This window comes from Labrus mixtus, chromosome 5, assembly GCF_963584025.1.
Source record: "Labrus mixtus chromosome 5, fLabMix1.1, whole genome shotgun sequence".
In the NCBI taxonomy this organism is placed as follows: domain Eukaryota; kingdom Metazoa; phylum Chordata; class Actinopteri; order Labriformes; family Labridae; genus Labrus; species Labrus mixtus.
The window spans coordinates 28,441,082-28,467,276 of record NC_083616.1 but is presented as its reverse complement, the minus strand read 5'-3'; the positions used below and the strand labels follow the sequence as shown (position 1 = coordinate 28,467,276).

The 26,195-nt window shown below is 40.4% G+C and overlaps 2 protein-coding genes across 2 annotated transcripts; both read left to right on the top strand.

Annotated features, from left to right (window-relative positions):
• Positions 1-1,573: 1,573 nt before the first annotated feature.
• On the top strand, positions 1,574-12,636 carry qng1 (Q-nucleotide N-glycosylase 1). The gene is made up of 7 exons (XM_061038858.1): positions 1,574-1,662; positions 3,268-3,462; positions 4,778-4,928; positions 8,003-8,115; positions 9,898-10,041; positions 11,712-11,907; positions 12,105-12,636. Exons 2-7 carry the CDS (start codon positions 3,277-3,279, stop codon positions 12,332-12,334), a joined length of 1,020 nt encoding a protein of 339 aa, XP_060894841.1. The 5' UTR covers positions 1,574-1,662; positions 3,268-3,276; the 3' UTR covers positions 12,335-12,636.
• Positions 12,637-13,736: 1,100 nt separating this feature from the next.
• LOC132974886 (kinesin-like protein KIF27) lies at positions 13,737-24,302 on the top strand. The gene is given in 14 exon segments (XM_061039194.1): positions 13,737-14,206; positions 15,470-15,670; positions 16,182-17,143; positions 17,877-18,020; positions 18,491-18,667; positions 18,762-18,964; positions 19,158-19,279; positions 19,521-19,658; positions 21,068-21,275; positions 21,921-22,149; positions 22,277-22,465; positions 22,584-22,811; positions 23,014-23,212; positions 23,696-24,302. Coding segments are annotated over 14 exon segments (3,876 nt in total). The 5' UTR covers positions 13,737-13,890; the 3' UTR covers positions 24,256-24,302.
• Positions 24,303-26,195: the final 1,893 nt, after the last annotated feature.

The window sequence follows — 26,195 nt, the reverse complement described above, 5'->3', positions numbered from 1 at the left end:
CTCATTTTTTATTTTCCTGTGGTTGAAAGTTTACTCATTCAGCTCTCCTGGTTCGTTTAGTGTCCACTGACGAGCCTAAAACGTGTGTGAAGACTTTGCTGTGGTCAAGTTGCTTTTTCAGGTTTTATTAGTAAATCTACCACTAGGGAGAATTTTCATCACATGTTAACCTCATGATTATTTGTTCAGACTAAAATATGTGCAGTGATCATTTAAAAACAACTAAAAGGTCACTGGACTGAGCTGCTGTTGATTATTTTGTGGATACTGCTGGAAGCACAACCTGACTTGACGTAGGGTTTATGAACGCCAGGCAGGAGCGATCATCTGAGCATTATGCACACGCATCGCCGAAATGCAGAAAGTACGGCACCAACACGGTTGAAATAGCATAATTTAGGAAGTCCAATTTCTTTCCTACTCCTGTATTTATAGAAATGTGTTCTGGTCTATTATCAAGTACAAAAATGATCCAATATGCATTTAAGTAAGTTGAACGCTTACCAAGAAAGTGTCAATGAATCAACATCAATAAGGTGTAAAACAAGTTGTCGATCATCAGAAACAGTTTTGTAACTAGCTTTACTTTTTGGAAGGGGGGGGGATTAATGATTTAATGATTCTCCTGACTGGTGTTGCCATTCAAAAAGAAAATGTCTTTACCACAAAGTGCTAAAAACATATCAGTGTGACATCATCATGAACCAGACGTGTTTATGGTTATTCTGGCACATTTTTAATCATTTCTTCAGTTTTCTGTCGGCTACAACAAAACGTGAAGGAGAACTTTGGATGTGTCCATTTTTTCTGTTTACAGAATTATATAAAACTCTGGTGAAACCTTTAAGTGGACGTACACAGTGAAGCAAATTGTCCATCAATCAGACTTTGCTCCTACAGAACCGTTCAGACAAATCCCATGTAGTTCAGGACGGTGCTTTACAAGGGAAGGGGGAAACAATTGAGAAAAGGTAGAATGTAAAGAAGGGTTTAAAGACTAAAGCTCGACTATATGAATTCAATAAAATAAAAGACAGGTCATAATAAAAAATGACACAAGAAACAATAAAATCACAAAAGTATGAAATGATAGTATAAATGAAATACAATGAAAATCAATAATAATATAATTGAAGTTATTCTGTCATTGAATTCTGTTTTATTTCTTAATCAAAGAAGACTGCTTTCTTTTAAGATAAGATAATCCTTTATTTATCCCACAACGGGGACATTTACATTGTTACAGCAGCAAAGAGCAAAGACTGCAAACAAAAAATGAACACAGTACAATTTAAATAAAAAAAGAAAAATTAAGAATGTACAAAAAAATAGATAGATACCACAATATAGAATTAAAAAAATAGATCAGCTGAGCTGCAGTTTTGACAAAAATGTTGTCAAATAATAATTTAGTCAAATTAATAATAATTTTACAAATGTTTTTTTCTTTTAAAACTGGGACTTGCGAGTTTTATACGTTTGATTGAATTAAAGCAGTTCATCGCGTTTAGTTTTCCGTGTTCCTCTCCCGGTTTGTTGTGATTGGTCTATCGGGCTGTGACGACAACAACACGGAAGCGCTGATTGGTCAAAAGACAGCCGGAAGTGAAGAAGCGGAATCACGAAGCAACACTGTACCGTTCACTTGCTTTACATTTGTAGGTAAGTAGCCTACTGTAAAACTGGCAGGGATGAAATGTATTATCGATTATCAGAAAGTTTGAGTCTTAAATCAAGAACAGTTATTAGAAAGCCGTTTAGTGTCTCTGCTCGTGCTAACGTTAGATTAATAATACTCAGGTAGTTACTGTCAGGACCGCGTGCACTGTGTGCGCCAGGTGAAAAATAAACAAAAATACATGATTATAGTTTGACTACTTATTGGTCCATTATCAATACAGCTCTGTTTAAATAAAAACAAATGTGCTTATTATTTTTAATTATTTATTTTTGACTGTGAAGTAAATCATATAACTCAGAGATGTTTGCATTTCGATATTATTTTAATACAAATCATAGAATCACCTAAATCAGCTTTGTTGACCAGATATACTCACACACACAAGGAATGTGTGAACTGAGCTCTCTATGGTCAAAAGTAAAACATTAAATATCAACAATAAACCCAGAATAAGCAAAGACCAATGAGACTAAATAACACAATAGTGTGGAGGTGAGGAGTGAATAAACATGATGATGGAATGATGTAACAAATAAATTGATTAACATGAAGTAGAGAGTTGTTTTTGCTGTAGTTATATTAAACAGTGTGCATAGATTAATATCAGATTAAGAGGATGATAATACAGTATTAACATGATTAAATGATTGAGCGTTTAAATAATCTTATGTACAGACGCAAATCAAACAATATTTTTACTTTTTCGACACCACGGCAACAAAAATGGAAGTCCTAAGCTCCCATCGTGTGATAATGTCTTTTGTTGTTTTTAAATACAAAAAATAAGCAGGCAAACTCCTAAACAATGTTTAAACTGCACAACGTTTCCAAAGCGTTTGTGCAATTTATAGACAGTGCACTCCTTTTGATTAACAATATGACGGAAGATCTGAAGTTAGTTTTTCTTAAAGCTCAGGTTTGTTTCTGTACGATTGATCATTAAACTAATGGGGATTGTATTGTCTTAAACAAGTAGTATCAAAGTATTCAGAATGTTGACAACCTTTAGAAAGTATTCAATAAGAGTTTTCATCAGTAGGCCACTCGATGGGCGTTTTGGTAACTAATGTCAGTCTGACAGCGAGCACATCATTAACACAAAACCAACTGGACACTTCAGATGGATAGAAAGGACGCTGCAGCTTTTAGAGGCAGGCAGAGAAGTATAATTTTGTTCTTTTTTTTCTTTTGATAATGGTCAGAGATGCTCCTCTTTGTGCGCTTTACTTTTGATCCTAATGTTTCTGTGTGAAGATTCGAGCTCTGTAGGTGTGAGCTACTTTGTAAAGCCCTGCCAGGTTTTCTTTCTGAGAAGAAATGTTCCCACCTTGTTACTCCGCTCCCGTGTTGATTATGTCTTTTTTATTGTGAATTATCTAATAAAGCACAGAGATCATCTTTAAAATGGCACTTCCCTGGAGGTGTTTGAAGGATATTGGTGTTTTAAAGGGCACTGGCTTTACATCTCCTCCCTGCACCCTCCATGACACGCTTCAAGAAGCTGCTCTGACGACGCTTATTGCAAACTTGCCAACACTAAGTACGGGAAGTATTTATATTTATAAAAATAAATCTTCTTCATGCAGCTGTGCGACATGGAGCCACCCATGCTTCCCCGTGAGTCCGGGCGGTTCGTCGCAGAGTGGAGTCAGGATGTGTTCGTGGAAGAGGAAGGAGTGCAGAAGGTGGCCGAGATGCTCTACAACCTCCGACACGGTGACGAGCTGACCGCCATTGGATGGGAGATGGCGAATCCATTGGCTCCAGCCCCCACCTCTGACCAGGGGAGTCTATAAACCGCAATCCATATTTTAGAGACAACAGTAGTATTACGTTAATACTGTTACAGGTAGTGTAAGATATGTGGACCAACTCATGGAGAGGGTTCATATAAGTTCCAGTATGATGACTTAACTAATAACCAGAGGGCTTAAAGTTATCTCTGCACGATAAGAAAATGTAAGTTGATAAATTGTTGATAAGACACACTTTCTGATAATTGGATGAACTACCATTTATTTCATTAAAGTGGACATATTGTGAAAAATCCACTTGTACAGTGTTTGTGAACAGATATCTGGGTAACCTGAGTGTCTACTGACCCACAAAATGTGAAATAAACTCATCCAGTCCTTTGTTTGTGGTCTGCATAAGTCTTACAACACAGAGAAAAATGCTCCATTTCAAATGTGCTCTCCTTGTGATGTCACAGTGGGATTCTGTTAAAAAAAAAAATCCCCTCCCCTCCCCTGGTATCTCCACCCATGGACTCCACCCCACGTCTAGAACAAAACTTTTGTGCAGATCCCCTATTTTTATTCTCACTACAGAAGAGTGATGTCTACGGGGAAAACTCGGGGGGTGGGGGGGCTCAGTATTTAAAGAGACACACACACCAAAACGGAGCGTTCTGAGAGAGCTGGTTTATACAGGGTCACAAACCTCCTCTGGTGCTTGATTCATGTTATATTTTGAACAAAGCACAGCACAGATGTTTCATTTAGACCACAGGGGGACTGTTTGAAAAGGTGGAGAAGGGGGATAATATGTCCTCTTTAAAGAACACTTACCGTTACTCAAGTACAGTACCTACTACACCTTTGAGGTACATGTGCTGTTTTTATGCATTTGCATTATTTGCTAGTTTGCATTTTTTCTCAACATTATTTCAGAAAGAACTGAAAAAAGTTTTTGCTCCACAACATGTATCGTAATGAAAATTATTTATGTAAATAACAAAATCAAAATGGACCCAAGATGGACCCCTGTGGGACACCTTTCGCTTTATTCAAATATATTAAACGAGTCACATATGTCGGCAAAGTTCAACCCAGTATTCTTTAGAGCCAAAAGCATTTGTGATGTCTTTCATAGTAACAGCGACTGTACTCAAGTGACAGTCCGATCAAGTTAAAGAGAGCTACTGCTGGAATATTTATCTGTGTCCACAAGTTCACTTGGCACTCTGAGTGTTAAATGTTAACTGAAATTTGGACTTCAAAGAAAAAACAAGTGTTGTAAAAAAAAAAAAAAAGGGGAGGGGGGGGTGCTCTGACTTTTTCTTGAACTGTGATCGTTTTGTGTTTTTCATGTTTGCAGGCCTTGAACTGGGTGTTTGTTGTGGACACCATGAACTTCTCTTTTTGGCCAGAAAAGGAAAGTGAACAGTGTGAGGTCACCTTTAACGGGACCACGTACACCGGCTACATGACCCTGTGTGCTGCCATCGCCAGAGCCATGGAGGAAGGTGAGAGCGAGCAGGATTAGAGTTTGTTGCTTGTTTTTCGTGGTTGTTGAGCCAGCACTTAAAGATAAGATAAAACCAGATAAGATAGAACTTTGAGTACGCCGCCCTCCATCACACAACTGATTTAAATACAGACGCCATTGTGTGATGACATTTCACGCCCAAAGAGGGCAGCAACTGCAAACACTACATTGTGCATATAGTTTAATTTGGGGTGTTTTGATCTTCTCTTTGATTTTAATGGTTTGTTTAATGATTTTTAAATGTCCTCTTTTAGTCTCTCTTCCCCCCCTTTGTCATGTTGTGTTTGATGTGTTGGTGTAGCACTTTAAATTGCCTCGTTGCTGAAATTTGCTTTACTTTTCTTGCTTTCATTTCTTCCATTTAAAAATATTCAAATATGATTTTCAAAATAAGACTCATCAACACATAAATCATTTATTTTAAGTTTCCATGCATGACTTAAAGGCTAATATGTAATTCTGACACCTAGTGTTTAAAATGGGTACTGCAGTCTGATTTAAAAACATTATAGAGAGCTGTCCCCCCCCACCTCCTCTCTAGAGTCACACAGGTTGCCATGTGGTGGACACTGAAGCTTCAGTGTTTATCCAGCTCTGCATGGGTCTGTAAACCTTTCTGTGTTCTAACCTCTCTCCATTTTTCAAAAGCATCTCCAATATTGATCCTAGTTTGAGCACGTTTCTGCTCGTGGAGCTTATTAGAAACATGCAGAGGCTTTTTAGGTCGGGTACAATCACTTCTATCTGAACCACTTCTCTGTCCCGCTTCCATCGCTGCAACACCTGTTGACCTGATAACTGCTCTCATATCTGGCAAACCGAGGGGCGTCCAAAACGGCCGTGTGGGGGGTGCCTTAAAACCGCCTACCTCCTCTGGTCCAAACAAATCCAGAGCATTCAGGACCAGAATCTAAAGTTAGAAGGAGGACATACTGGCTGCTGCATTGTTGTCAGAGAAGCCAGCACTTCAACATGTTTCCTTAATGTCTGATCATATAGTAAGATCACTTTATCATCTCACTCACTACACATCTTACATGTTGCTCCTTTAAGCCAGATAAAAGAAAAGGCTCCCGGTGGTCTCAGTCTACAGCTGGATGTGCTCCTTTAGGATTAGAATGGCATGCAGGGGATGCGAGGTGTTATCCACGATAACAAGCAGACTCCTCACTAAGGACTTTATATAATTGAATATAATTGATCATTTCATCTAAAATGTGATGCACACTTTTCTTAGGTGCACATTTGGCTGTTACTTATATTTAAAGGATTCATAAAATTTAGACAGAAAGTAAAAGCACAGAATTATATAAAATTATTAAAAAATGTCAGAATGATACAGAAATGTGAAGGCTGTGCTTTGAGTGTTTCCTGGCATCTTGGCCTTTATTATAGATTAATTTGTCTGTTTTTGAGCAGCTTCACCTCTGGAGAAAAAAAAACCCACGTACATACAGTACAAGCCCTTTTCATGTCTCTTTTTCCGCTCCCTTTCTTCTGAGTGCTTTTGTTGTGCACTGCTATTACCAATTATTGTGTACGTGCCCTTTACTTGAACTTGGACTGCTGGGAAATTGCTTGTAGCTCTGCATGCGGCTTTGAATCACTCATAATTAGCGTGAATGACTCCAGATATGAATCAATTATGTCTCATATGGAATAGTGCTCTCAATGTGTGGTCGCCCTGGCCTTTATAATTTACCAGAGATTCTCTCAGAAAAAGCTCAGGTAGGAACTGGAGGGGTGGCAGCGTGAGGTCGGAATAAATGATGTCTTTTGAGCCTCTTGTTAGAAACTCTGCAGATATATTCATGCTTGTGCAGCATGATGTAGCGGCCTCGGATGTTTTGTTTCTCTTCAGCTCCACTTTTTCTTTTGTTAAATTCAATCCTAACTGTTTCTCCTTCCCCATTAAGGGAAACATTTCTCTTTACTTTACGGCATTTATCAGACGGCTACATGTACGTATAACTCGGCTGATGAAGGATCTAAATAAAAAGCAGCCCTTTAAGAATAGAATATATTTATTGTAGTGTAGAAGGCTAAATGAAATTGAGTGCGTGACTCGCGATCAATGCAACAATATAAGAGTTGATAGCAACCATAGGACAAAGTGATAAATCAAATCATCACAGTATAATACATAAAAACAGCAGGGTAGTAAATCAAATAAAACAACAGATGAGGTACTCCAGTCTGATATGTGCAATGTGAAATTTCACACAATCAGTTGTTCCTTCAGCTGTTTGTAGGATGCTACCTGTGCAGTCGTGCAGGTTTCTTTGCTTTAACTCTTCAAAGATGTTTCTCATAATTCTTCTTTTCTTCTGATGTGAATCTCTTAAAATGAAGGCTTTGACAATTTGCAAATGTGCTAAAAAAAAAAAAAAGCAGATGTGCTATTGAAGAGGAAGCAGTGCTGGACTTATTAAACTCTAAAATACTCCTGCAGGTTTTTGTTGGTGATCAAAACTGAATCATAGAAATTATCTCAGTGAGATCTCACTCGAGACTTAAACTCGAGTATTTTTAGTCTTTGACACTTTCATCTGAAGTTTAACTTTTTTGTAAATTTGAGATAGTTTATTAATCCCTGAAGAGATTCTGGTTTTACGCTCTGTTATTGAGAGACATGCTTCTCATATAAATGCACAAACAGGAGCTGTGGACATGCATTAATGGAGAGATGTGAGAGTGAGGCTGCCACAGAGCATGTTAGAGGGTCGGTGCCTTGCTCTAGGGTAACATCGGCAGCGTTCGGGAAGTGACCTGTCACCTCTCCAGCTACCAGACCACCATCAAAATTTGTGGTCCGCCCCGGGACTTGAGCCGGCGACCCGAACACATCTTCTACCTCTGCTTATGTGAAAGATCCAGTCCCAATGTATTTATAAATCACATTTAAAAACTGCCAAGCTCTAAAATCAAAACTCAAAAATCATGAAAACAACACGATAAACACCGAGACCTATTTCAAACTAACAGGAACAGTGAATAGTGTTCAGAACGATAAGAAAAGAATCTGAATATTTGTCTCAAACCTGCCAACAGGTGTCCCCATCACTGACCCAAAGTTCTTCTCTCAGATGAGTGTGGAGGAGTTGGGACACGTCCTGAGATCAGACAATAAAACCCCCATGCCCATGCTTCAGGAGCGACACCAGGTACTCACATCTTCATTTATGAGAGGATTATCTTTCTGAAGGCATGGCGGCACAATTCATCCCAATGTCATTGTTATCACAAGAGGAGGATGATGAACACGTCGCAAAAGTCTGAATTTATTGCAATGATTAGGGATGAAAAATGTTTTTTCTTTGTAATCAAACGACTCGTTCAGCATGCAGACATTTAAACTATTGAATAAAGGCCTGGGTATAATGTTCATGTTTTCACAACATTTAGATGCAGTCAGATGAATGTTAAGCTGTTAGCCTTCAGCTAACCTCAGATTAGTTGGTGCCAATTTAGTGGTGAAATAAAAAACAGCTTTTTGGATGTACTGATTTCAAAAGATATTTGTTGCAAACTCAGATCAGAGTGTGTTAAACTTGAAGTAAATCAGATAGGCATCAAGCCTGTGTTATAGTTAATGTGCACTCTTTATTGTGTGTATCTGTCGTTCTTCAATATTTAATAATGGAGTTGTGATGAATACAGCCCTGTCCTTTCTTTAAGTTATTTTATTTTGACTCTGAACAAAGAATTGAAAATCTAAATATTATTACATCCTTCCAGAGTACATAAAGGATACATGATAATATTATTCTGTGTTCTCTTCTATCTGCACATGGCAGCAGTGAAAATGTGTGTTTTGTGTCTCTGTGTGTCTGTGTGTGTTAGTTAAACAGACTGAAATTAATTTGTGTGACTCTATATGAGCTACAAAATGCAAATAACACTATCATTATTAAGATGGACTTTTTTTATATAGTAATACTTCCTGCCTGATTAAATGTGGCGGGATGGGGCGTCAGAAGAAGTCATTAAAGGCTTAATATTTGATTTTTCACACTTAAATGTAATATAAATCAAGTATCTCCTCTGAAAATAACTCTGTGAGTCATGACTGTCTACAATGGGTGTAACACCCGAGTCCCACTGTCTGTGATGTTTTCAGAGTTTTCAGAGTCCTATCTTCACTTTGTTTACATCGTCGGGACGGCCGGCTGACTCCTCCCCTCGTGTATAAAAGTTGTTTAATTGAGGGACTAGAGAAAAGAAGAATAACATACTGTACTCACTGCTTAACTGTGTTTCTAGATCACGCTCATTTCAGGTAAATTTACATGCAGTGTGAAGATACGAGCATAATAAAGATCACTAGCATTAGCATGCTAACACAACAATGCACCGCAAGTTGTTTTGGTTTCATGCTGGTGCTCAAGGGCGACATCTGCTGGATCAAAAAATCGCATATAAAGCCTTTAAGCGCCAGTCAGACGTCTCTTACATTTTCTGCAGCAAAGATTCACAGTGAGTGATGTATTTGACTCTTAAAGACAGCAGGATGAGATGTTTTGATCAGTAAACACGACTTACACATGTTTGGGATGATAACAGAAAAGTCTGAAGGGGGATGCTTTGTCCACAGGGGGGCGCCAAAACTGACTCAAACCAAAAATGACTCACAGGATCTTTAAAATAAAACATGAAAGTACAACTTTACCTTCCATGTTTCTTGTTGATTTGATGATTTTTTTCCTTGTTAACCACCTCTCTGTATTTACTTTCATTTTAAAGCTTCTAAAGTTAACACATATTAATTCCACCACAGTCACATTTCTTGCTTACAGGAACTCCTTATAAGGTATGAGGAGAATATAACATGTTATATGGAGTCTGATATGATCAGCCTGTCATGTATGTGTTTCAATTTTGTCACATAAATCTATCTAACAAAAGTCATTATTTGAACACTCGGCATGCTGTTCCTGTCTGACAAGGTGCTGACCGAAGGGGGGCGTGTTCTTCTGGAAAACGGCGGAAGTTTCCGGAGTTTCATCAGCAAAGCCGCGAACGACGCCCGGAAGATGGTGGAGCTCATTGTGGAGAAGATCCCGTCCTACAGGGACGAGGCCACGTATGAGGTTTGAGTGAGAGAAGGTCAACATGACACCGGAATTTACTTTTATATCAAATTACTTAGTTGATGTTTTTTTTTGTGTGGCCTTTTTGCCTTTGTTGGATAAGTCAGCTGAAGAGAGGCAGCACATGTGAGGAGTAGAGAGGGAGGGGGGGGGGGGGAGAAACGCAGCAAAGGCCCGAGGTCAGATTCAAACCCACAGCCGCTGCGATGAAGACCAAAGTCAATTTCTGTAGAGAAATTTAAAGAAAAGTCGTTGTATTTTTTATATTCTTCCTTCACACGATGTTATATCATTTGTGATTTTAAATAGTTTGTTACAAAACAAGAAACACCCTGTGGCCGCTGCGTTAGTCGTCGTTCTCCCGTCTGTAACACCTGCAGCTCTCACACAGCAACGACCTGGTTCACTGTTTGAATTTAAGAGAAGGCCGATGATTTGTGAAGTCCTTAATGCGCCTCATAAAGCTCCACAAGTTAAGTTAGTGTCTCTTGCAGAGTGACAGACGGACAGAGAGCAAAGTCAAGAGACGGACATGACACCTAATCTTTTTACATTTTCTGTCAGTCCCAACTGTGGACAGGGGGCTTCACACCACCAAAATATTCATAAAATGAGAAAATACACAGAGAGAATCTCTGCAGACACTGACACACACTTCTTCTGGATTCTTTTTTGTATTTTAATATTATATTTATTATGCGTTTCATTGTTATTAACCGAATGTCAAATGTTGGGATGTGTTCAGAGACTGTCCACTGCAGGGCGGGAATTAAAAAAAAAAAGAAATGACCTTATTTTGGTTACCAGGAGGTGTCTAGTTGTTGCAGTGGTATCCAAACAGGTATCAATATTATTTGATTTTTAATGGTATCGCATAGTGACAGCCCCATAATAATCAAAATGTTTTGTTTAAATTAGTTTCCTTTTGAAAACTAATTTACAAAAAAGATGAAGAAGGAGCTTCTGATCGAGTCATTTTTAATCTTTTTTTTTTTTTTTTTTTTTACTTGATGTGTTGTTCAATAAATCTGCTGGGATTTCATAGTCTTTATCAAACTTTATTTGTATAGCACTTCTCATACCACGATGTATCACAAAGTGCTTTTACATAAATCAAAATAAATCAAACAGAAACAACATGACTCCCGCCCCGATTCCTTACCCCACAATCCAAAAACGAAGGTGAAATAAGGAGATAAAAACAGGTACTGACGGACAGAGGGAAACACAGGAGGTTAAATTTTTTATAAAACGAGATAAAATGAGATTCAGTTCAAAGCTAGACTAAAAAAATATCCAAAAAATTGAAACATCTAAAAACTATACAGGAAGTGTACGTGGAAGTGAAGTGGTAGTGTGATAGCTCCATCTGCTGGACAAACACAGTGTGGCAGGATGCTGATGAGCTCTTTATCATACAGTCAGGTTAGGAGAAAGTGATCCTCCTTACACATGCATTGTGGCCTTCATGTTCTCTTTATCTGTAAACTAGGCATACAAAGGTAGTGGGTGAGGAACAAGGTAAGGCAGGAACATTTTGATATCACACATTTTAGTAACAGGGCAATTCAAAACGCTCCACATAAGACTTCATGACAAAGGGAAAAGTAAACAAGCCAATCAAATCAAATGAATGAACTGTCAGAGTAAGAGCAGTGTGTGTGTTTCAGGGGAGGAGAATCTCCTTCTACAAGCGGGCTCAGATCCTGGTGGCAGATTTCTGGGGCGTCATGGCGGCCCGAGGAGAGGGAGACATCGTCAGCATGGACTGGCTCACCATGTTTGCAGACTACAGGGTCCCTCAGGCGCTCGTCTACCTCGGAGCTCTGCGATACTCTGATGCACTGCTGCAGACGCTGAAGAATGGTGAGACAGGAGTGTGTGTGTGCGTGTGTGTGTGTGTGTGCGTGTGCGTGCGTGTGTGTGTGTGTGTGTGTGTGTGTGTGTGCGTGTGTGCGTGCGTGCGTGCGTGCGTGCGTGCGTGCGTGTGTTTCTCTGATCATAAAGAACTGTATCAGGTAAAAAAAAAAAAAAGAGTACTGTACTGTTTTTTTTTTCCTCAGGGGAGCTGCTGAGTTCAGGGGACAGGAGAGAGGTGGAGATCCGGGGTTGTTCGATCTGGTCCGTGGAGCTGATCAGAGAGCGTCTGTGTCAGCTGATGCAGGAGAGAGACGGACAGACCTGCAGCGTCAACTCAGCGATCATTGACTTCTACCTCTGGCCGTACGCCAAGCAGCACCACAAAGAGATGGCCCACATTCCCATCCACCACACACGCTGTGTTTACTACTGAAGAGCGGGCTGGCAGCAGCTCTTACAGTAGGAGGCACTTCTCAGTGTGCGCCGCCTCTCTCGGGGATAAAACCAAGCATGCCTCCGTGCCAGATTTATTTCAAAAAAGGTGTTGAGCTTTCATGTCGCTCGATGGTTTGCCTTTTGAAGTCAATTAAAATGTTTCCAGTTCAGCTGGAGCACAAGTGATTGTTTACTGTATCTGATAAAAACAATGACAGACAAGTTGAGCCTTACAGAGGAGATGTGATCTTCTGAACTGTGATTTATTAATGCTGAAAATAAACTATTTTTTGTAAGATTCTTCTTTTGTTGTAAAGTATTGATGCTGTAGATTGATTTCTTCAGATCAAATTTTGCATCTTCTGATTAAAAATAATAATAAAGGGGTTTAAATGGAATAGAAGTGTTCAATATTTAGAAGGAAGAAGATGGTATTAATGCTAGAATAATTGAGATGTTTTCATTTTTAATGTTTGAATAAACAAATAAAAACTAATAATCACCTTCATACATAAAGGATGTATAAATAAACAATTATTTGACAATTAAATTGGCGTTTTTCTTTAACATAAGAGATGAGTCTGAATCAATACAGAAATGTAATGTGTATTATTTAATAGAACAATAAAACAGATAAAAAATCAATCATGTATGATTCAAAGTAAAATGAACATGTCATAAAATGTAAGATGTAATGTGTATGATAAGAACATAGTACAACCGTGTAGTGTAGAGTATATCATGGTAAATACTTATTTACATACTTATTACAGAACAGTAGTGTTACACTGCCTTGGTTAAGTGTTCTTTAAGTGAAAACAAACGTAATCACATATATAGCACACATTTGTTGGTCATTCTGAGTAATATATAGAATAAAATAGAATTACTTTATTGATCCCAAACTGGGAAATTGTGGCGTTACAGCAGCAGGTTATCCAAACACACAATATTAGCAAAAAAACACAATATTAGCAAATCTAAACATAATATAATATTAAATACAAAGTAAATAAGCACTAAAAATATCAAAACTAAGAATGTGAATATATATAACCAGGATTTAACTTAGCAATGTCCATATATTTGGTGTAAAAAAAATATATTTTTAAGTTATTTCATCTATATTTTCTTTTTAACATATATTCATTGTATATTATCTCGGGTATGTGTAAATTCTGTAGTTATATGGTTAAGTTTAAGTTTTCACACAGGTGTAATTAAAAAAAAAGAAGAAGCAGCCCAACCACTAGAGGGCGCTGTTGCCTTCACGTGACACTCGATCCGCTCTCAGAGAACGCTCTTGAAACGCCTCGTGCTTTTCTCGGCGGTTACCCGGGAAACCGTTGCATGACAACAAACGGGAGCTGGCAACAAGTGTACAACAGCAACGAGGGTGAAAGTAATAGAAAATGTTTTGAACGGTTTGTTTTTGGTATCCTGTTTATGTTTGTTTGTATTAGACAAAGTTAAAAGCTAAAAAAAAACCTAATTATTTATCCACAATTCAGCTGTGAGATGCGGAGAGTAAACGTACATTAACTACTTACCGTCATGGGCGAGCAGTTCGTCAAGGTGGCGCTCCGTATCCGGCCCCTGCTTCCTAAAGAAATCCTCCACAGGCACAAGGTGTGTGTGCGGGCGGTGCCGGGCTCCCCACAGGTGATGCTCTTCCAAGACAACAAAGTCGACCCAGGAAGCATCTTCCACTTCGACTATGCTTTCGGACCAGCAGCCAGCCAGGATGAGGTGTACGACACCTGCGTTCAGCCGCTGATGGAGAACCTGCTGGACGGTTACAACGCCACCGTCTTCTGCTACGGACAGACAAGCTCAGGGAAGACGCACACACTGGGAGGGATGAAGCTGGGTATGTTGTACAGGCTGCACACCGTTACACATCTGGTTGAAATGATAGATGGGAGTAGGGCTGGGAAATATATCGAGTTTTTAAGATATATCGATGTATTTTCAAACAAGATAACGGGTAAGACAATATCATTAAAATAACGTTACAGAGGTGCCAGGTCACCTTTTTCTCATCTCACTGATGATGTCTGACTGTCTGTCCCTCTTAACCCTGCTCCTCCTCTCTCTCTCTTTTATTGTATTTAAGCAACATTTGTATTTTATAATATTACTTTTTAAATTCACAAACAGGTCATTTATTTTTCATGTGTTTTCACTGTTAATAAAATACATATCGATATATATCGAGTATCGCCATTCAGCTAAACAATATGGAGATACGAGTTTTGGTCCATATTTCCCAGCCCTAGATGGGAGCAGTGTTTTTTAAATAAGGTTCGGGACTATAAAGTATCATAAATTAGAGCATGTTGTTGACTATATGTTTAAAGCTCCTGTGAGGGGCGCTGGTGGGGCAGTGGTTAGTGCGCGCACCCCATGTATGGAGGCTGTAGTCTCAAGCGGGCGGTCCGGGTTCACATCCCACCTGTGGCTTCTTTCCCGCATGTCATTCCCCACTCTCTCTCTCCCTGATTTCTGACTCTATCCACTGTCCTATCTCTCCATAAAAAGCCCAAAAATAAATCTTAAAGGTTTACAGAGAATTGACCAAAAAATAAGAAAATATCAAGTGAGCAGTTGTCTCTGGGCGAAAATGCCTTGTTGATGCCAGAGGTCAGAGGTCAGAGGTCAGAGGAGAATGGCCGGACTGGTTCGAGCTAATAGTAAGACAAAAGAAACTCGATTAACCACAGGTTAAAATCTCCAAACAGCCTGTTTGAGCACACATTTTCTAAAAAGTGGAGCATGCTAAAGACAGAGAGGATGGACTTTTATCATAATTGGGGGGTTTGAAGACAGACTGGGGACTCATTTTGTGTTCAAGCACATGGTAAAGTGCATTTTGGAATAACATGACGTGATCTTTGAAGATTGTGTATTTACTTTTTCACATATTTGCCTTTTTGAAACTTTTTGGCTTTCAACCAAGGGTTTACATAAACAAAAGTGTGTAAACAGCATGCTTACACAGACAGTTTTTTTAGGCTTTTAAAGGCTTTTTAGGGATTAAAAAAAAAAAAAAATCTTGTCTGATTTTCCACCCTTTGGTCATTGTGAACCTGCTTATTAACTATCAGTCTCTACCTTCCAAAACCACTCTTAGATGAAGAGGGAGGAATCATTGAACGTGTGGCGAAGAATGTGTTCTGGTTGCTGGAGCAGAAGAGGACGAGCAGTGAGGGTTTGAGGGCAACAGTGCGAGTCTCTTACATGGAGCTGTATAAGGAGGCACTGCGAGACCTGCTGGAGATGGACAACAATCAGAAAGTGCTACAAATCAGAGACGATGACAAAGGAAACACAGGTTATTTGAAATTATGCAAATGTCAATCATATTTGATTTTTCACATAGACTGAATTTGATTTGTATTGGCTTTTGCATTTGTTTTGCCATATAATTCTTTCATCCGATGTGCTTGGCATCTGTATTTATATACTTTCTGCAGCTCTGTGTTCACACTGACTGTTTTACGGAAAGTGTTCCGCCCTCATTAAAGGCCACATATGGTGCAAGAAAGCTCGAGCCACATCCCCTTCTAGAGGGGGCGTGGTCGCACAGAGCTCATTTACATTTAAAGGTACAGACACAGAAACAGTCTGTTCTGAGCGGGGCTGAAATAGAGGGGTTCATAGGCATGATCAAAAACAGGATCAGAGTGGATTTTTTATTTGAAACTTTACAGACATGTTTTAGGGAGCTCTGAGACTTACTTAAACTTGTTGAAAATTAGAATAATATATGTGACCTTTAAGCATTTGTACATTTGCATCCACAATATTGGCGTCCTAGTGTGTGATTTTGATTTTGCTTTCAGCTGTGGTTGGAGCCAAAGAGATGGACGTCACCTCAGCAGAGGAGATCCTTAGTTATCTAGAGATGGGCAATGCCCAGCGCCACACTGCCAGAACAAAGATGAACGATCACTCCAGTCGTTCTCATGCCATCCTCACCCTCCAGCTCTTCCAGTCTTGCCCCGACAAGAAGTCCATGGGCTACTCCAAGCTGTGTCTGGTTGACCTTGCGGGCTCAGAGCGCGTTGCTAAAACTGGAAACACTGGGAACAAATTCCGAGAGTCTGTTCATATCAACACAGGCCTGCTCGCACTGGGCAGCGTCATCCGTGCCCTCTGTGACCCAAGGCGTAATCGCGGTGATTTCTACATACCATATCGTGATGCCAAGATCACTCGTCTCCTACGAGATTCATTGGGAGGCAATGCGCATACTGTAATGATCGCATGTGTATGCCCCTCCAAGTGCAGTGTACTTGAGACCTGCCGCGTCCTGAATTTTGCATCAAAGGCCCGTAACGTTCGTAATACATGTACACATTTAAAATTAAAATTACCTAATACCTGGGATCCTTATGAGGCTAAACTGGCCGATGCTGAGTTTCGAGATGAAACTCTGAGAGCGCTGCTGAAAGACAAAGATGTGGAGATTGAAAGGTTGAAGAAATATTGCAGAGCTGCTGGAGAGGGTAACAGCTTCACACAGCCCGGCCAGGTGGAGATGTCTGATGCAGAATTGAAGTTGAGCAGAGAGGAAACATCACAGTACCGCCTCCTGGCTCAGGAAGCTGCAACGCTGCTTGCGGAGATTTCTGGTCCCACCCTTAGTCATTCTTTCAGGCAGAGACAGCGGGAATGGAAGGACAGACTGACAGCTGTCAATCATTCATATCAAACTGAGGACAAGGACTGTTCAGAGAAAGGCGATGGCAAATCTCAACATGTTACCATAGAAAAGCTCAGAGAGGAACTCTGCAACTGCAAGGTATGAGGACAACTGACCATTATTAAAGGTGATATTATTTTTCCAACAGTTAATGCGATCTGGCTCACTATCTTAAGAATTGGACAGAAAAAATTGATCAAATTGAAAACCTATGTAGCTGCTTTAGGTAAGCTGCTGTTAAGAGTCTTTGTTGTCCATTAGGATCAAATTACACTTTGGCTATAAATTTAGAAGGGAAATTGTGATGTTACGCAATGTGTTCAATTAAATGTTCTAGAAAAAAAAGGTGCACCAAAGAGTTTAGATATTTTTTTAACAGCAGATTGTGACCTTTGTAATTAATCATTGTCTTTAGTTATAAAAGTACTCGCGAAAAGTACCGTCTGAACAGGAGAGTCAAAACCTCCCTGTCTTTTTTTTTTTTTAAATATATGTTTTTTGGGCTACAGGGCCGACCGATTTTTTATTTTTTGGGCCGATACTGATATGTTTTTTGAGCGATAGTACAGTGGTTAGAGTCCGAAATCAGTCAGAGTTAATAGATTTTTCATGTTTTCCGCTTTTTTCCTTTGATTGAAGTCAAGAAAAGTGTCCGCTGTGATGTTCATTATCATCTAAACTGAGATCATGCACACTTCATCCAGTTAGTAACATGGACTAAAACAGCTACTGTAATAAAGCAGATAATAGGAACATGTTTGCTGCTGAGCTTATCATAGGATTTCTCCCTGTCAGGTTTAAAAAAAATCCACTCTTTCTCTCTGTCTTTCAGGAAGTTCTCGCCCGACACAAACAGCTGTTGGAGCAGAGAGATGCAGATCTGAGACAGCTCCAAAAAGAAATAGATAGACTTCTTCAAGAGAACACAGCTCACATTCAGGCCTTGGAGGAGCAAAGTGAACGCACTCGAATACAGGTGAGAAGAACAGTCCTGTTTTCCAGCTCTGACATACAGTTGAAAAAGGATCCAGACACCTACATCACTTTATATTATCTGCAAATCAGATTTTAAAATTTTTCCTCCAACTTTATTCAACTGGCCTCACCTCAGCGCAGCCTATAAATACAATACGTACACCATGTGATCAAACTGTACAGCATCAACACAAAGAACAATACAAATGTAGTTAAGGTTAACCTCCTGCCTCTTCCTTTTGCCTCAATTCGGCGTGCACTGTCGCCTCAAACATCCAGCTGCGAGAGTCCTACAAGCCTGATTGCCCAAAGTAAGCTTGACGCTTCCTTATGACGTCGCCAGCAGTGCATTTAGAGCCAGTATCACCCCGGACCACTCTGCAGCCCCCGTGCCTTACTCTTTAATAAAATCTATTGAAATATTAAAATGTACCTTTGAGTGCGTGTGCGTCTGTGCGTGAATGTCTTCAGACTGAACAGCTCGTGGAGCAGCACATTCTGATGAATCGGCTCCGCAGCGACCTGATGGCCGTCAGGAGTGCAACATCAGGGGTAAGGGGGGAATCAGGAGCCTCCTGGAACTCAGGCAGGAGACCTCAAAGTGTCCCTCTGATGAGACACAGCTGTGGACACGGGCCCCGCAGACGGGTAGGTTCACTGAACTGTTTAGTGTGTGTTTTGAGTTGATTATTCTTCGTTCATGGCGGCGCAGGCTTCTGTCCTGACACACGTGCGATTGTAGATTCACTCCAGCCCTCCAGCTTATTCACTGGAGAGGGTGATGGCAGCCTTCAAGATGCGAGGTCATCTCCTGCTGACTGAGATTGAAGAGAAGGATGAGGTGTACTGTCCGTTCATAAAACAACCGGCAGAGAGCAAAGGCATGGATCAAGAAAAGCAGCAGGAGGAGGAGGAGGACATGTTGGTGGGCAGAATGGGACTCAGGTACGAGCCACAACAAATGAAATGTCAGCAAATGGACTTTGAGTCTTTACGTTCTTTGTTAACATGTTTAATTATGACAAAAACTGTGCCAAAGAAATACAAACAGGTAAGAATACAAAAAGGAGCTTGAACCCGTTTATCTAATTTTTCATATTAAAACGAGCTGCTGTATGATATTGTGACTTTATTCCAGGCGTTCCTTAAACCGAACATGGACCAGCAGGCAGAAGAGATCCGCTCTGGAAGAGAAAAAAACTGCACCAAACCAAACATCCAATAGAAATCCATCAGTGCAACCGCCTCAGGGAGCCGCAGGTACACTTTCCATGTTCTTCACTTTATTGGTGTTTTCACACATTCATGGAACTGCCCAATGTGTGAATGAAGCCGGTGATATTCAAGAAAAATGTACAGCTAGCAAGCAGACTGGGTACATGAATATTTTCAGGAGTGCTTGTGTTTTTTTTTTGTGTTTATGGTCAAAGCTCTCTAATAAGTGTAATAAGATTTAAATATCCACCAAGCTGTTTCCCTCTCATGTATGTTTTCTGCTCAGGAAAAGACGAAGAGAACACGGAGCAAAGACAGACGAGGAAGGCGAGACTCAGAGCAAGCGTTACTCAGAGAAGGATCCAGGATCTGACTGTCAACATGCGCATGAAAGAGGAGCTCATCAAAGATCTAAACAAAACCGGTGTGATTTTATGATTACATACTTACATACCACTCATGTGGTCCTGTGTCTGTCTGTTTTTGGTTTTACTCAATCTAATATACCGAGTCAGTGAAAAGGATTCTTATCTCTTTGTGCATCAGAAAACAATGTGAGGAGTTTTTATGAGTCAAGGTTGGTTGAAACATTTCTGACATGCTGAGAAGACATCCAGCAGCTTTCTGCAGAAATTTTGGATTCTGAGGGACAAAAACGGTCACAGTTACAGAAAGACAGAAATTGTTGTGGCGCACATGATCCGCCTTAAGTGATAATCTCATCATGAAGTTATCAGTCTGGTAATTGTTTTTAACATTAACAACATGACATGGTTTTAGAACGAAACAACTTCATTTTTTGAATGATCAAAGTATGGAGAAGGTACCAAAGCTTGAAAGAAAATGACATTTATAAGACGGGTGCACAGGAGAGGAATGAATGGATCAGAATGAGCAAGCAGACACCTGCACACTGATGACATTTAGACGGTGTGCGGGTGTGTGCTTGCAATTGTGAAAAGTGAAAAACAAGGATTCACGCTATGTTGGTTGCCGAGGACTTCTGTTTTTGTTGCCATGGTATCAAAACAGATATTGTTTGATTCTAACTGGAATCTAATCTGAGTTTAAAATTCTGTTGTTGTGACAACCACTAATGTCTCTCAGCGACTGGCCAGGTTTCAAGTTATTTAAGACACATGAAAGTCAGTGGGATTTATTTCTTATTGTCAGAAAGATGGTTTGTGCAGTGGCGATTCTAGAGTCTCTTGGGGCCCTAGGCAAAAACTGATCGGGGGCCCCTCCAACCGGGGTTATATCTACCCGTGTCCCGACGCTCTTCCTCTTTTAGGTTTTTGCTCCCATACAGATGATTCCTCTTCATCTTCCTTCAGTGACTTTCATTGACCAACTTTGGTTTTCACAGGAGTAATACATGAGATGCTAAGCAGGGCGATGAGACTGACTGCTGCCAGATGGGGCCCCATTAGGGAGGTTTCCTACTGTCATTGCAAAATTTGCACATTTTGAGCTACTGCTGTGGTTTGAAGTTTGTCAGCGCTCGGGGGGCCTGGGGTCTGTTGACAAGCAGCCCCTCTGGGTTTGTGTAAAGGTGGTATTAGTCCCATCTGAGGGACTTAGAAAAATGCTGATTACAGCTGGAACCAAGTTGTGCATAAAGTAGGTTAGGAGCAAGAAGGGAGAAAATATAGACTTTGAAGATTTCCAATTAGAATCCGTCTTACTTAATGCTGACAGGCTCATCTTTATTTAACACTGAAAAACCAGTCGTTTCAGACTGAACCACAGCTTAAACTTAATCACTAATTAAACTGTTTCATTGTATGAGTTGTTTCAATGAGCAATCTCTAAATGTGTGATTTTGTGTGACAGACGAGGAGACCCGAGCAGTGGACAGGCACGTCAGGCACAGCAGTGATGACTCGGACGTGTGGATGAGACTCTCCATGCAGAGACAGAAGGTCCAAGCAGAGACGTACCACAGCCTGCAGCACATAAGACTGCAGAGAGCACAGCTTCAGAGCAGCCTCGGAGAACTCCAGAGTGAGGTTAGTTGTACAAAATACAATTGTCAAAGAGAATGGCTGGATTGTGCAACTGAGAAGACACAAACATATTAAACTGTTGTTTGGACTTCTGTAAGCAAACGTGTGTGTCAGATATGTGGATTCCAAATTTTACTGGGTTTTTTTTGGTTGCAAGTGAGCAGACTCCTGAAAAGAAGAAGAGACATCTTTCATCAGCAGCCAGTAAAACATATAAACTTATCAGAAGCAATAACGCATTCACATCCTGTCAAAGGATTGCTAGAAAATAACTTTTATGTTTCTACTTAGATGTGACATTTTTGCCTGTAAGGTCTTAAATCTACCTATTTTGTTTTAATTGAGAGTTCAAATGAACATTTTGAATATCGCCTTGCTTTCAGTTTGAGTTGTTGGGAAACAAACGTCAACAGTGTCTCTGATTCCCAGCACAGGTAAAACATAAATGAATCTTTTGAGTAAACATGATCTGTCTTTTTTATAGGAGCAAAGTGCAGAAGATGTCACTGTGTGCAAGAACAATCACCTGGACGGGTTAGAGAAAAAGGTAAAATGTTCACTATAGAAGCCTTTACCTCTCTGAAATAAACATTTCTAAAGTGTGTCTTTTTCCTTCACTCTTTCCTCCTCTTTGTCACTTTCTTCTCATCTTCATTTTTCTTTGTTTTCCCTCTTTTGACCCTTCCCTTCTCTGCTCCTTATTTCCCTCCTCACACCCCTCTCTCGTCTTTCCTGTAGGTTCATGGCAGTAGTTGGCTGGAGGAAGAGGAGGAGCGGGTCCTTCAGAAAAGAGCAGAGCTGCAGGAGCTGGAGGAGGATCTGAAGAGGAGAGAGGAGGTGCTGCTGCGCAGGGATACCTGTCTGCAGGAGAGAAATAAACTGGAGATTAAGAAGCTACGCTCCAGTCAGGTCAGCCGGTACATCTGAGAAGTTATATTATAATTTAAAGACCACTTTAATCGATGCAGATTCTGGATGAGGGGAACATGTATAACTGAAGCTGGAATCTGTAAGGTTTTTATCAATGACTCTTCAGGCTCTGAATCAGGACCTGCTGCACGTGTCGATGCAGCTGGAGTCTCTGGAGGAGGAGATGAGGAGGAGCAGTGTGAGGCAGAATGGAGGAGTCACCAGAGAGGAACTGGAGAAAGAAAGAGAAACACTTAGAAAGAGGAGAGACACCCTGGACGACCAGCTGAAGGACAACATGGTGCTCACTGTGGAGGTCAGAAAAAAGGGACCTCTGTGTGTATGATGCATAGGATCATACTTATTGTTATCTGTGATGCACTGTAATGTTCGTCATTGTGTCTTTGCTCTGATCTGTGCACGTCTTCATGTAGGAGGAGCATTTCCTGTTGGAGCTGGAGGAAGACATTGAAGCTCTGGACGCAGCGCTGGAGTTTGAAAGCCGCTCCATCCAGGACAAACAGAAGAAGCTGTCAGTCACAGACTCCTCTGCACATCAGTCACAGAGCACTGAACCTGCCCAACTCTGTGACATCGTTACAAAGTTGGGGAAACTGTCACCACCCGAGGCTTTGGATCTTCTTGTCAAATATTTCAACAAGGTACAATAAATCTGTCTTCACTTACTTTGACCTGTTTACATTTCTTCTTTTTTTAAGTTACAAAAAAAGTGGAAATCGTATTCTGACACAGCTGATATATTCTTCTCTTTCTGTACTTTACAGATGTTTCTTTTCTTTTTCTCTATATCAAATTGATGTGTTTCTCTGCACGGCTCACTCTCACCTTTATCCAACTGTCCAGGTGGTTTATCTGCGAGAGATGGAGCACCGTTTGCGTTTGCACTGTGAAGAGCTGCAGATCCACGCTGGGGAGCAAGAGGTGGCGATGAGGGAGATGAAGGCAGCCATGCAGCGGCTTACTCTGGACGCAGACCGAAGGTTCATCCAGCAGCACCGAGATCACCAGAGCAACATCCAGCTTCTGCTGCAGAAGCTAAAAGGTGAGGAGATGAGGGCAGCCTTGTCAAAACAATTTTTAAAAATTTACCCTCCGGGTACTCGGGCGTCCTCCTACAGTCCAAAGTCGTACTCGTTGGGTTTAATGGAGACTCTAAATTGCCTGCATGTGAGTGTGCCTGGTTAGAAATCAGTCTCACTCTTCAGGGGCGGCAGTAACTCAGTCTGTAGGGACCTGGGTTGGGAACCCAGCACCCAGTCCCGGCCCGGCCAAGTCTGGAAATTGGCCTAGTAGCTGGAGAGGTGCCAGTCCACTTCCTGAGCTCTGCCCAGGTACCCTTGAGCCAGGCACCGACCCCAAAACTGCTCTGGAGTGCTCGCTGTGGGCAGCCCCCTCACTCTGAGACCTCTTATTAATGCATGTCCATAGGATCTTGTTTGTGCATGTGTGTGTATTTCGGCCATCGTCCTATAATTTATATAAGGGTAATTATTTATTTTTGTTTTTTGTTTCTCTGTGTGTTTAGAGGGAGGTCCAGGAGAGGCACAGCAGGCTTTCCAGGACCGACTGCAGCATCTGGAGAAAGAGCTTTTTTTCTACAAAAGCTCCAGCCGGCAGCTTAAAAAGAAACTCAGGGAGCTCCAAAGCGATGCGCTACACTCAGCTGATCAGCCTGCACACTCACAGGAGAACAGACCAACAAGCGCAAACCAACTCCAGACACACAGTGAAGACGTACGGGCAAAGACACATGTAGTTACAACATATGCAAAGATACACAGTGAAGAAACAGACAAACAGACACAATGGCAGACCCCTTACGCCTCCTCATCCTCCGACCTGCAAGTTTGCAAAAACACAAAAGTGCCTGAACACCAAAAACAGTCCCAGGGGCAGAGGGACAGAGGGTCCGGATGTTTAGAAATGGAACCTGTCCGTCTGTGTCGCAAAGAGCTGAGACAAATCTCCCCAGATGACCTGAAGATCTTCGGCTCTGCCACATGGAGGCGCCAGTCTGTTCTGGATGTTAGCTCAGATTCTATTCTAGAGGACTCCATTGAAGTGACTCAAAACACTGATAGATGATGTTGTAGCATTTTTATTTAGTGCCTTTAGTAGATCACTTTGCAGCAGCTGTTAAACAGGCTGTTAATGTGAAACTACAGAGGAGTGAAGCTGCAGCAAGGTAGAGAACTGCAGAGTTTAAGGGCTGAAGAGAGGAGAGGAAGAGAAGAGAAAATGTGATTCTTAGTTTTGCTCTTCAGAAGGAGAAGAAATACAGAAGAAGGCCAACATTGTCATGAAAGAAATATAAATATATAAAGGGAGAAATGTTCTTGTATGGATCTCTTTAATACTTATTCAACTTAAATCTCAAGTTCTTGTAATAGATACAGATAAAAACTAGCTTTAGAGCTTCATATATCTCTGACATAAGTGTGTATAACTTAAAATCTAAAGTACGTAGTAAGACAACGGGTTATTTAAAGTGAACGTCAGCACTTCTTTGTTAATATAAAATGCATTAGATGGACTTAAAGTAACCACTCAGCTTCACTGAATGGATTCTCCTCTGTTTAAAAGCACATGTTCTTTAACCTATTGTTTCATCTTTTCATATGATGCTACATGAAGAAAATCGCTTCGTCTTCCACAGTAAAATATGCAGCACTGTTTAGCACTAAATGACTTGAAGATAAATTAATATAAATCTCAGCCGTGTTTTTCATGCATTTGATTTGTTTTGGTGTAAACTTTATATATGTGTGTGCACTTTTCTTTACTATTGATTTTAAGTTAACTGCTGTTTTAATTTATTTTCTACAAATGTGAATCTTATTTTATTAAACTATTAAACTCCTCTCGCTGTGTTGTCTTATTTGTGTGGGCTCGTTTCACTCTCCAGCTGTAGCACATTGAGCTGTGGTTTGAAGAGGATGTTGGACATCTTTCAAGGGATAAATTAGAAATATGATAAATCAAATTTTAACACACAAGTTTGTTGTATGATTGATTAAACTCTCCTTTTTTAAATATTTAATGATGAGATTAAAAAAACCTTAGGGTAAGGTGTAGAGCCTTAAAATTAGTAAATGTGTAATTTTTGTTATTTAAACTACTCTGGAGAGTTTTTAGCTCGTTTAGTCTTCAGTTTGTAAAAGAAACCGTCAGCCACTAAACTAGTTCCACAATTTAACTGACATTAGACTGTTGCCAAGCAACCCAAACATACTGCTGCAATCTGCTGGTGTCCATGGTTACCACAGAGCAGCAGCTACCTTGTAGTAAGAACCTTTACATGTTAAACCCTTAAAGAAATGGATTTGTCATCAAACCAGTGAAATAAGAGTCTGTTGTGGGATCCTGAGTTATGAGACCGGTTAATATTATAGACAAACACGATCAGCTGTAAATGTCAATTAAGAGTATTCAGAACTCCTGGCTGATGTGAGAGATGCGTCGTGAAAGGTCCCAGTGACGTCGTCCTGTGTCCTCACCATAGACTGTAAATATTAAGGCTATAGCTCTTGTCCAATCAGATATGGTGGTTGTAACTAACTGTTAAAAAGTCATTTTTAATGCCAGAAACGTCTGCCTGTGAGTATGTGGCGACACGCTGTTGAATCAGCCTCTTTCCATGGTAAAGATTCTTAATGAGTGGTTTAATGACTTTTAAAGAAAGGAGAATATGATGTTTTTTAATCCCTACCTACACAAAATCAGCAAACAAATAAGGCACAGCGCTTTATCCATCCATAGGGGACGCCAAAATCAAAACAAATTAACCTTTCCTTATAGGAGCTTTAACTTAAAGAATAAATAACTTACATTAAATCTACCTCTGTCTGAAAGAACACCTCATGTCTGCGATTACAGACCTAACACCATGACAACAGTCCAGAGGAAGACATCTTGTCACCATGACAACTGTGGCTTTGTAAACTGGTAAATTTGACTAATAATATAATCAATTGCAGGAAATGTTCTGATTCCTACTTCAAATAACACATAGCGCATAATGTAAA

Coding starts and splice junctions, on each gene's coding strand:
- qng1 (XM_061038858.1), top strand. CDS start 3,277: ATGGAGCCACCCATGCTTCCCCGTGAGTCCGGGCGGTTCGTCGCAGAG. Junction 4,929..8,002: donor CGCCAGAGCCATGGAGGAAG/GTGAGAGCGAGC, acceptor ACCTGCCAACAG/GTGTCCCCATCACTGACCCA. Junction 8,116..9,897: donor TGCTTCAGGAGCGACACCAG/GTACTCACATCT, acceptor CTGTCTGACAAG/GTGCTGACCGAAGGGGGGCG.